This window comes from Dendropsophus ebraccatus, chromosome 11 (assembly GCF_027789765.1).
Source record: "Dendropsophus ebraccatus isolate aDenEbr1 chromosome 11, aDenEbr1.pat, whole genome shotgun sequence".
Lineage (NCBI taxonomy): Eukaryota > Metazoa > Chordata > Amphibia > Anura > Hylidae > Dendropsophus > Dendropsophus ebraccatus.
The window spans coordinates 83,304,427-83,316,569 of record NC_091464.1 but is presented as its reverse complement, the minus strand read 5'-3'; the positions used below and the strand labels follow the sequence as shown (position 1 = coordinate 83,316,569).

The window sequence follows — 12,143 nt, the reverse complement described above, 5'->3', positions numbered from 1 at the left end:
TGCAAGATATCAGGATTATTTTATAATATTGATAGAAAAATTTAAAATTAGAAAAAAAAGTCACCACAAATTCTTAAAAAATATGTTTAACATATACAATAAGTCATTCCCTTTAACTAACTAGTATGTAATAATATGTATTAAATAAACTTGTGTTCTCTGTGTAGTTTGCAGGACTGGAAGGAGTTATTACCGCAGTACTGGATGAGTTCCCACACGTATGGGGCAAGAGACGAGAACTTTTTGTCTTCCTATTAATCTTAGTCTGCTTCCTGGGGGCACTATCCACCCTGACGTTTGTAAGTAAGAATAACAATGCTCCGATCCGTGTTGCTATAAAATATAGTGTATTTTTATACATGGATTAGTCTGGGGGATGAGAACAATGTGGCTGGTGGAATAACTGGAGAAATGAAAGAGAACTTTATGAACTTTGTGCTTCCATAAATAACAGCAAAGAACTTTTAAAGAGGACACTGAAAATTACATTTTAACTGATAAGGTTGGCCGAATGCTGCCAAGATTCTCCGCTTGCCAAAAAAGAGAGAGAGAGAGAGTGTGTCATAGCAGCGCAATATTAACGGTATCTGTTCAGTGAATTATAATGGCGTCAAGATACTGTCAGATTTTGTGCGTAAGGCGGTGTTCACACTGCGTTTTTGCTGTCTTTTTTTTTTTTAAACGTTTTATGCGAAAAACAGATGAAAAAAAAAATGTATTTGTGTGCATTAGTTTTTCCATTGACTTCCATTATTAAAAAGAGGGATCAAAACGCATACTTTTATTTTAGCGTACGCAAAACTGTGGTCGAGCACGTTTTTGTGTATGCTAAAAATAGGACGTGTTTTGATCTGTTTTTTAATAATGGAAGTAAAAAATTTTTAAATGCACACAATACATCCGTTTTTTGCATAAAACATTTTAAAAAAAAACGGACAGCAAAAACGCAGCAGTAATGGGAGTCAATGGAAAAACAGATCCAAACAGATATGCACAGATGCACCAGTTTTTTGCATAAATAAAATGGATGAAAAAAGTGGACTGCAGTGTGAACCCAGCCTAAAAGACGTGGTCAGGCTTATAAGTTTCACCAATTAAACTTTTCACAGACCTGGTGTCCAACTAAGAAAAGAGCTTGGCTTTTATTTATGGCCATATAACTAACATAAACAGTACGCTTATAAATAATAATGCTATACACATGTCAACAAGTATACAGGTGAGATATGTGAATGAGAAGGTGCTGACAACCATACCCAGTGGTAACCTGTCATAGAGGAGATATTAGTATGTTATACATGAGAGCTACACAATGCAGGTGTGAGGAGTTAATAGATGGGTGGTGGCAGGGTGGGAGGCAGTAATGCTACTATTGGTGCCGAACTTATGGTGCGTTTACACAGACAGATTTTCCTGTAATATTTTTGAAGCCAAAGCCAGAAACAGACTATAAACAGGGAACAGGTCATAAAGGAAAGACTGAAATTTCTCCTCTGTTAAAATCCATTCCTGGCTTTGGCTTCCAAAATCTGTCAGATAAATCTGCCTGTGTAAACGCACCGTAAGATGGGAAAATGACGGCATGAAATTTGAGCAGCACTCACCGAGAGCCCGGCCTGTCAGTCATAGCTAGGGGGCAGGGAGGGAGTGTCAGCTGAGCAGGAAGAGGGGATGAAGGCCTGGCCACGCCTACATGACACTTTGGACAGCCAGAAAAAAAATGTAAAAAACATTTTGGACAAAATAAAGATAATATTACTGTCTGTGTAAGCAACTAAAGGAACTGCTGACACAGCATCGATGTTTCACTTGACAGTTTCCCTTTAAAACTCACTAACATGCTCTGGATGTTCTGGAAAAGGTCCCTAGAAGTTGCTTAATTTTGCTGCATATCTGGTAATCTGGTAAAGAGATGGGTTATCAGGTTACTTTTGAAGGTCTTGATGGTGGGTGAGAGCCAGATGTGTCGGGGTAGCGAGTTCCATAGTATGGGGGAGGTTCGGGCAAAGTCTTGGAGGTGGTTGTGTGAGGTACGAACAAGGGGAGAGGACAAAAGGTCATTGGAAGGTCGGAGGCTGTGTGAGGGAGGTGAGTGGGATATCAGGTCTGGGATGTACGGAGGGTGCAGGTTGTGGACAGCTGTGTATGTTATGGTCAACAAGTTAAAACAAATTTGTTGGGCAATGGGGAGCCAGTGTAGGGATTGGGAGAGGCAGAGGAGGAGCGAGGGGAGAGGTGGATTAGTCGGGCAGCAGAGTTAAAGGAGTATTCCCCCCAAGAGCCAAAAAAATAAAATGCTTCCAAACCTAGATAGTCTTACTCATCACGTCACCCTGAGAAAGTTTTTTAAAAAGCCGAACTATATCCAACATGGCGCCGGCCAGAAAACTACATATCCCATCATGCAATTCTTATGTCTGATTAGTCCATGATGTAGCAGAGCTGATATCCACAAGATATAGCTGAGTTGAGTGAGTTGCATAGCTGAGTTGAGTGAGTTGCATAGTGGAATTGAATGAGTTGCATAGCGGAGTTGAATGAGTTGCATAGCGGGGTTGAATGAGTGACATAGCGGAGTTGAGTGAGTTGCATAGCGGAGTTGAATGAGTGACATAGCAGAGTTGAGTGAGTTGTATAGCGGAGTTGAATGGGTGACATAGCTGAGTTGAATGAGTGGCATAGCTGAGTTGAATGGGTGACATAGCTGAGTTGAATGAGTTGCATAGAAGAGAGGCTGTGGGCACCAGGTGAGATGGGGGGGGGCGTGGCCAGCCACCAGGTGACAGTCGAGTGAGCCGAGTGAAAAAAGGGGGGGGGCACAGGTGAGCCGCGAGGCGGGGATTGCTGCGGGAGGGGTGCGGGCACTAGGTGAGATGGGGGGGGGGGGTTGGGGTTGGGTGAGATCCGGGGGTTGCTGCGGGTGAGATGCGGGGGGCGGGGCTAGTGCAGACCGCGGCTGAGATGCGGGCGACGGGGGGGTTAGGGTTTGCCGTGGGTGAAATGTGGGGGGCGGGGCTAGTGCAAACCGCGGGTGAGATGCGGGGGGCGGGCTAGTGTGGACCACGGCCGGCTGCGGGAGGGGTGCGGGCACCAGGTGACATGCGGGGGGCCTCAGGTCGTGCGGCTTACGGGTGAGCTACAGGGGGGATACAGGGTGCGTGGCGGGTGAGCTCCGGGCAAGGGGTGCACACACTAGGGGGGCTGCTGTCAAAGAGGGAGACAGTGAACAGCATCAGCAGCAGTCACTGTCTCAGTGTCCTCCCTTTCTTCAGTGGATTGGGATAGAATTGCTAACCCAGCCCATTGAAGAGACTGAGGACACGTGATGCCGTCTCGGAGGGTCGGGAGCCAGGAGCAGGGAGCGTGTCGGGTTGGACTGAGGTCTGATGATTCTCTGCAATCCATGGAGGTGAATGCAGCTGGATAACAGCAAAATTCTGCAGAATCCATAATAACTTTATATTGTAAAGATGGAAAGCTACGGGTGGGCAGCGTATTAATGCAAAAATAATTTTGGGGGGAATACCCCTTTAAGGATAGACTGAAGGGGAGAGAGGGAGTTAGATGGAGGCCAGAGAGGAGGATGTTACAGTAGTCCAAGCGGGAGATAATGAGAGCATGTACCAGCAGTTTTGTGGAGTCAGGGGTGAGAAAAGAGCGGATTCTGGAAATATTTTTGAGGTGAAGGCGGCAGGAGGTGGTCAGGGCCTGAATGTGTGGTTTAAAGGACAGTGATAAGTTCTGTTTTGTCCATGTTGAGCTTTAGATATCGGGAGGAGAAGAAGGAAGATATGGCCGATAGACACTCTGGAATTCTGGATAGATTTAGATTGACTTAGATACATTAAATGCATACATGATATTTCTAAACAGAATGGCTTAGATACACTAGTATCATCATATCTAGGATTAGGTACATGAGTGTAAAACTTGATAGACAGATACATTTGTATCACATGTTATAGACTTAGATACACTATTGTAAACCATGATTGGCTTAGATACACCAAAATCAGACACAACGGCTTATCACACATTCTTACATCTCTTGGCTTTCCTACTATCTCTTAGCAGCAGGGGCGGTCTTGGCATTTCTTGGGCCCCAAGCGAAGTTATGTCTGGGGCCCCCCTCTCGACACGCGTTCCAAAACAATAGACCGCTGTGTGTTGCCCCCAGTAGTATATACCCCTTTTACGCTACCGCCAGTAATATATAACCCTTGTGTGCTGCCCCCAATAGTATATACCCCTTGTGTCCTGCCCCCAGTAGTATATACCCCTTGTTTGCTTCCCCCAGTAGCATATAGACCCCTGTGTGTTCCCCCAGTTATATATAGCCCCCCCCGTGTGCTCCCCCAGAAGTATACAAACCTCCTGTTTGCTGCCCCAGTTGTATATAGACCCCCTGTGTGCTGCCCCCAGTTGTATATACCCCCTGTGTGCTCCCCCACTAGTATATAGGCCCCCTGTGTTCTCCCTCATAGGTATTTAGCCCCCGTGTGCTCCCCCACTTGGATTTAGACCTCCTGTGTGCTCCCCCACTTGGATATAGACCCCTGTGTGCTCCTCTAGTAGTATATAAACCCCCTGTGTGGTTCCCCCAGTAGTATATAGACCCCCTGTGTGCCCCACCAGTATTATATAGACCCCTTGTGTGCTGCCCCAGTAGTATCCAGACCCGTGTGCTCCCCCAGTTATATATAGACCACCTGTGTGCCTCACAAGTAGTATATAGACCCCCTGTATGTTCCCCCAGTAGTATATAGACCCCCTGTGTGCCCCACCAGTAGTATATAGACCCCTGTGTGCTCCCCCAGTAGTATATAGCCCCCCTGTGTGCTCCCCCACTTGGATATAGAACTCCTGTGTGCTCTCCAAGTTGTATATAGACCCCATTCTGCTGCCCCAAGTAGTATATAGACCCCATGTGTGCTGCCCCCAGTAGTATATAGACCCCTCTGTGAAGCCCCAGTAGTCTATAGCCCCCCTATGTGCTCCCCCTGTTATATAGCCCCCCTGTGTGCTCCCCCCATTTATATAGACCCCCGCTGTGCGCTCCCCCAGTTACACAGGCCCCTGTGTGCTCCCCCTCCCATATAGTATATAACACAATAAAACAAACACTTATACTCACCTGGGTCCGGGCGTCTCCTCTTCTCTTCACTCTTGTGGCCGCAGGAAGGGTTTTCCCTGCGATCACAAGAGGCTGCACTCCCCTTGTCCTGGCGCCGATGTTCCAGTGATGTCACTGGAGCACCGACACCACGGACAGAACGGCCACTTGTGACCGCAGGGAAAACCCTTCCTGCGGGCACAAGAGTGACTGACAGAAAGGGAGCCAATGTCTCCCGCCCTGTCAGTGCTGCTGCATGTTACTATGAGCGCTCATTACGCGTGCTCATAGTTACAGTTCAGATGGCAGCAGCGAGCGGGGCAGCGGCCCTGTTCAGCGGTCTTGAGCACAAGAGCGGGGCGTGGGGGCCCCCCTGGATGTTGGGGGTCCCAAGCGATCGCTTGGGGTGCTTGGTGCCAAAGACCGCCACTGCTTAGCAGTCATGCCGCTGCACACTCTATGTCCAGGGATCATAGTACATGCCAGTAAGGGGTGGATTTATGGCACATATATGGATATATATGGATATATACAATTATTCTGAAGGCAGAAGGGGTAAAGCACACAGCTTCAGTCCCCGGCTTGCCACTTTATCCATCTGATTATAAGTCTATGGAGCCATCTTGTGCAGTTGGGCAGATGAAGCGACCAACTGGGTGATTGATCTGAACATCCACACCAACCGATATAAACTATTGACATATCTGTGTGACAAATCAATGTTTATTTAAATGACAGTAATGTTTTAAAGGGGTACTCCTAGAAAAATGAACTTGACCCTAGAGGATAAGTAGGAGACCACGGTGGGTCTGTCCCACAGAGATACTGTGGGACACTGAGACAGACGGAATTGGGACAATTTTACTCAGTGTGAACATACCCTAAAGCAGGCCAGCAGCACACTTGGAATTTACATAGTTTTTTCTCTATGTTTTAGGGTGGTGCTTACATGGTAAAGTTATTTGAAGAGTACGCCACCGGCCCGGCAGTCCTCACCGTGGTATTCCTAGAGGCCATAGCCGTGTCCTGGTTCTATGGTAAGCTTGCTTAGGATTATTGCCAGCACATTGGGTCGGGTTTATCAGAATTGCTGGAAACAATCATGATTAATGTTCTCTGGGTTTGTTTCAGGTATTAACCAGTTCTGTCGCGATGTACGAGAGATGTTAGGTTTTACTCCTGGCTGGTTTTGGAAGATATGCTGGGTGGCTATATGCCCACTGTTTCTTCTGGTAAGTCGATTGCTTCTCTATAGCTTAGGCCAGGGGTGGGGAGCTTTGGCCCTCCAGCTGTTGCAAAACTACAACTCCCATCATGTATGATGGGAGTTGAACTTTTGCAACAGATGTAGAGCCAAGGTTCCCTACCCCTAGTTTAGGTGCTCGCCTAATGGATCAAGTATATAATGCAATGTTTTATACACTTGTTTTTACACAATTTTGTAGTGTGAACATATATGAATATATACAGTACCAGGCTGAGAACAACAGGGATAACTGGGATAGAGCAGACACATATACACAGTCTATAGATGGGTCCCTGCGAGCAGCTGTGAGGGTGACTTTGCTTACATTGATTTCCGTATAAGCCGGGTCGTCCTGCTTACGTCATGTGTAACTCCTCTCGGCAACATTATCATCACAAGGCGTACTGTAGAAAACAGACTGATATATTAGAGAGACCTTTAAAAGGGTAAATGTATGGCTTATATTTTTTACGATATAAGTCACATATTGACGTGTTCCTTTTTTCTAATTTCTATTTCCTTTTTTTGTACATTGTTATGAGGGCTGCTTTTTTTTAAACAGGATTTAATTATATACTCTACAGCAAGACTATAAACCCCATGGACAATCAATTTTGTGACCTTTAGGGTACAAACCCACTTGACGTATTTGCTGCGTGAATCAGTCTTAAAAATAAGCAGGCAAAACGCAGGTTGGCTTTATACAATTGTTCTGCGTTAAAATACGCAATTACGTATTTTTGAAGCGTGAAGCTACATGCGTTTTTCGCACAGGTTGTTAACAACTGATGCTTTGCTGACAACAAGCTTCACGCTTCAAAAATACGCAATTGCGTATTTTAACGCAGAACAATCGTATAAAGCCAACCTGCGTTTTGCCTGCTTATTTTTAAGACTGATTCACGCAGCAAATACGTCAAGTGGGTTTGTACCCTTAAAGGGGGGGAGTGGGAGACTGTGCTGTAAGCTTAAAGGGTACTCCAGAGGAAAAAAAATGGTGTAAAAAAGCTATACACATTTGTAATTTAATTATATTTAAACATCTCCAGCCTTCCAGTACTTAACAGCTGCTGTATGCCCTTCAGGAAGTGGTATATTCACAGTGCTCTCTGCTGCCACCTCTATCCATGTCAAGAACTGTCCAGAGCAGTAGCAAATCCCCATAGAAAACCTCTCCTGCTCTGGACAGTTCCTGACATGGACAGAGGTGGCAGCAGAGAGCACTGTGTCAGACTGGAAAGAATACACCACTTCCTGCAGGACATACAGCAGCTGATAAGTACTGGAAGGATTTATATTTTTAAATAGAAGTAAATTACAAATCTATATAACTTTCTGACACCAGTTAGTTTGAAAGAAAAGAAAAATTTCTGTGGAGTACCCCTTTAATCTTTTCTCTTTTCTATAGACCGTTGTCACATTTCACCATAATGATGTACAGATAACTTTACACCTACCTTATCCTTATCAATGACAATGGGAAGTCTCTGCTCAGAGAGTGGTAAGAATGGAAACTGCAAGATTTTAGGATGATGTTAAAATATAAATAGTAAATTGGAAAAATAGTAAAAGACATAAAAAATAATTAGCATAAAGTTTGAGTTAAAGAAAGGTTAATTTTCTGATTGAACATCCCCTTTAACTAATCTATAAGGTCAGTAAACCTGTAATGTTCCAATGTAATAATGATCCCATCAAAGTGGACATCATATTATTGATCAATACAAAAGTCAAGCCGAACCGTAGATGGGTTGCCAAAACTAGAGAAAACTGTTGGCCCGTTCAACCCTGATGAAGTCACATTCATAGCAGTGAAACATGTTGAGATGGCTTTGAACTGTATTTTAAATCAGCAGTGCGATTATACAAATTTTGGCTCTCAAAACACTCAATTGACCCCCCAAAAGTGCAAAAAAAGCCACAAAAGAAACTGAACCTGTAGCACTGACTTGTTACGTTTCTGCAACCAAACAACTAAGGACGAGTTACTACCAGTTTCATCTCTCTGCATTACACAACTCATTGTTGTAGTCTTATTCATGCAGTTTACCTCAGTACAACTTCACTACGCATAGTGGTTGCGATAACAACACAGAGATCATTTAGTCTACTTGGCACCAGAGATATATGTGTTATAAAAGCTTCAACACATGAGCTGAAATACAGGAGGCCTGAGCAGTATCAGCAATCTGACATGAAGCTGGCATCTCTCTGTGGCCTTAAATAGTGCCTTAACCCTCTTGAGACAGTTTTTATTATTATCATTATAATTAAAGGAGAAGTCCGGTGAAAAATTTTATTACAGTATTGTATTGCCCCCCAAAAGTTACACAAATCCCCAATATACACTTATTACGGGAAATGCTTTTTTTCCCTGCACTTACTTCTGCATCAAGGCTTCACTTCCTGGATAACATGGTGATGTCACTTCCTGGATAACATGCTGATGTAACTTCCTGGATAATATGGTGATGTAACTTCCTGAATAAAATGCTCAGTGTTCCTCCAGTGCCCTGTGTCCCTTAGTGTCCCCCTGCCATCATCCTCCTTTCCAGCAGCCACAGCCCACACAGCTCTGGGAGTCGGGTCGTGACATCACCACGTTATCCAGGAAGTGACATCACCATTTTATCCAGGAAGTGACATCACCATGTTATCCAGGAAGTAACATCACCATTTTATCCAGGAAGTGACATCACCATGTTATCCAGGAAGTGACATCACCATGTTATGCAGGAAGTGACATCACCATGTTATCCAGGAAGTGACATCACCATGTTATCCAGGAAGTGAAGCTTTATGCAGTAGTAAGTGCAGGGAAAAAAGCACTTTATAAGCCTTTCCAGTAATAAGTGTATATTGGGGATTTGTATAACTTTTGGCGGACAATAAAATACTTTAATAAAAATTTTCGCCGGACTTCTCCTTTAACCTTTTATTTGCTCCAATACCCTAAGAAAAGGCAAATGTCAGAGTTTTCCATTGCTTGCATAGGGCAGAATAGTCAGCAGAACAGGTTTATAAAGAGGTGAAACTCTGCAGAGGCTTCTGTTTACTCTCTTCACTTTTATTACTAGAGTAAAAATAGAGCGAGCTTCCCAGAGAGTGTTGTGGTTCCATGGAGTATGGGTGATACCACAGTGCTGCAGTGATAGTGGTAAATCCATATCTACAGGGAGTAGGAGTGAGAGTCCTGAGAGATGTCGTAGTATAAACTCTTCTTCCATAAACTTGTCATAGGTTTCAGCTGATTATAAACCGTGAATTATACATTACAGGTCAATAGCTGAAAGAGACCTTTAGGTGCTAATCCGGATATATTGCTTTTGGAATTATTAAAGAAGTAGTCCAGCGTTAAAATCCGGCAGGGGCAGGGGGGAATTTGAATACAAGTACTAACTTACCTCTCCCCGTGCCCGGGATCTCCGGAGCTAACACATCACGACCCCTTTGATGGACTGGCCACTCAGCCAGTCAGTGACTGGAATGGGACGCTGCTCCAGTCACTGATTGGCTAAGTGGACAGTCCTGTGGGGGTCCCAAGGTCGGTCCCGTCACTTACTGTGGGCACGGGGAGAGGTAAGTTTGTATTTGTAATCAGATTCGCCCCTGCCAGATTTTAAAAAATGCTGGATTTCTCCTAATATACAAAACTATATACTGTATGTATCCAGTCAGAATTAGAGATACAGGGCCCATAACCCAGATATTTATTAGTATATGTTCAAAAAATCTTATTCTAAAAGCAGAGAAAATGGGACACCACCGATCACATCAACAGAGGTCAGGTTGATTAAATGAAGCAGCAGCATACACTCTCATGCATTGATCCACACACTGTCTATAGGTCTTAAGCTGGATTCACACTACGTTTTTGTAATCCTTTTTTTTTTCTTTAAAAAAAAAAAAAAAGAGATTAAAAAAAACATGCATTTATGTGCATCCTTTTTGATCCATTTTTTCCATTGACTTCCATTATTAAAAAAAAATGCATTGTTTTTTTTTCTTTCATAAAACAGATGAAAACAACGGATTGCTCCATGTAATAAATACAACGATCAGCCGATGACAACGATCATCGGCTGATCATTGATATAGGTTCTGACCTATTTTCGTCAGGCGCCGACCGCGCACCGCTACGTGTAATCTATTACACGTAGCGGTGCGCGGCCGGCGACTGACGATATACATTACCTATCCACGTTCCAGGGCTGCTGCTGCGGTCTTCTCCCCGGGTCCCGCTTGCTCTCGCTTCAGAGTGGCCTGTCAGAAGCTGAAGCTAGAGCGCGCGGGACCTGTGGAGAAGCAGAGCGCAGCAGCAGCAGCCCTGGTACGTGGATGGGTAATGTATGTAGTTTAAACAAGGGCTGCAAGGACATGGGTAACGATGTCCCTGCAGCCCTTGTTAAACGATGATCGGGCCGTGTAATAGGTCCAGTAAATGAGCGACGATCTAGCAGATTGCTGCTCGTTTACAGGTATTATCGGGCCCCCATCGGCCCATGTAATACCACCCTTAGGGTCCTATTAGACGGGCTGCTGACAGCCCAATCAATATTGTATCATTTACTGAGCCTATTACACGGCTTCATAATCATTTAGCAATTGCTCTCTCTCTATATATATTTTTAGCGATGTCCATGCAGCCCTTGCCCTAAACTGTAATACATTACCTCCCCACGCTCCCGGTGTCCTCCTGCCCTCTGCTTGCTTCCCAGCTATCCCCACTTCCTCTGATGTGCTGACATTGTAAGAAATGTCACTGTTTGAGGTGGCTCATGACTGTGGCCAGCGACTGGCTAGGCAGGCTTTTATTACAGTGTTGCCATATCAGGTGCTGTAGGAGCAGCAGCTGCAGGGGCCTGGTGCAGGTAATTATGCTTTAATTTTTATTTGTACTGTACCCCATTTTCAATTTAGATATTAAATTTCTCTTTGGAAAACCTCTAGCACGTAGGCTGGGTTCACACTACGTTTTTGCAATCAGTTTAACAGATCCGTAAAATGAGGTCGACCACGTTTTGTGTCCGTCAAAAAAAAAAAAAACGAATCCATTTTGATCTGTTTTTTTTATAATGGAAGTCAATGGAAAAATGGATGCACACAGTTGCATCCGTTTTCTGCAATCCGTTTTTCATGTTTTTTTTTTTTTTTCAAAAAACAGATTGCAAAAACGTAGTGTGAGCCTAGCCTTACATGAGTAATTAATTCCATTTCAACTAATATAGTTAATCCGTAAGACTCATCAATGCAAAAACATTCATTTAGCAAAGTTGCCTCCTTCTCCCGATATGCTGCTCATTCCCTCTTTTTGCTGACAGATCACTGTCTAGGTGACCGACCACCACTCTGCTCTAAAAGTGTTCGGACTGGTCCATATGTAGTGACCCGGTACAGGCCGCTAAGTGTTATTGCACCTGGGTAAGGTAACTCCCTCGGGCTCACACAAGTGGGATGAGGTATCCACTGCAGTTAGTGTTTTTCCCGCTAGGTGTCACTACTGAGTTTGTTTGTTAGCTTATTTCTATGCACAGCCGAAGCCTTCCAAGGGTTAACTATTGTATGTCATGTGTTGCCATTTGTCCACTCAGGTGCAGGTGCTTTCCCTTCTAGCCTATCTTCTTTCTTTCTTTCTCTCTGCACACACACAGCCCCACCAATCACAGGCAGGGTTAGACGGACCCCTGTAGTTTGGACTTAGTTCCTGATGGGAGGAGTCAGTCAGTTGGAGTCTGGATTCAGTGTGAGAGAGAGCAAGAAGGACAGGTCTCTGCAGGAGCCAAG

At 44.4% G+C, this 12,143-nt stretch overlaps 1 protein-coding gene across 1 annotated transcript in view; it reads left to right on the top strand.

Moving 5' to 3' along the window:
* The window catches only part of SLC6A4 (solute carrier family 6 member 4), a 111,854-nt gene that overhangs the window by 89,397 nt on the left and 10,314 nt on the right, over positions 1 to 12,143 (top strand). The window contains exons 10-12 of the mRNA XM_069945635.1: positions 168 to 299; positions 6,051 to 6,150; positions 6,245 to 6,345. Coding sequence (XP_069801736.1) covers positions 168 to 299; positions 6,051 to 6,150; positions 6,245 to 6,345 — 333 coding nt within the window. The remainder of the gene's footprint in view (positions 1 to 167; positions 300 to 6,050; positions 6,151 to 6,244; positions 6,346 to 12,143) is intronic.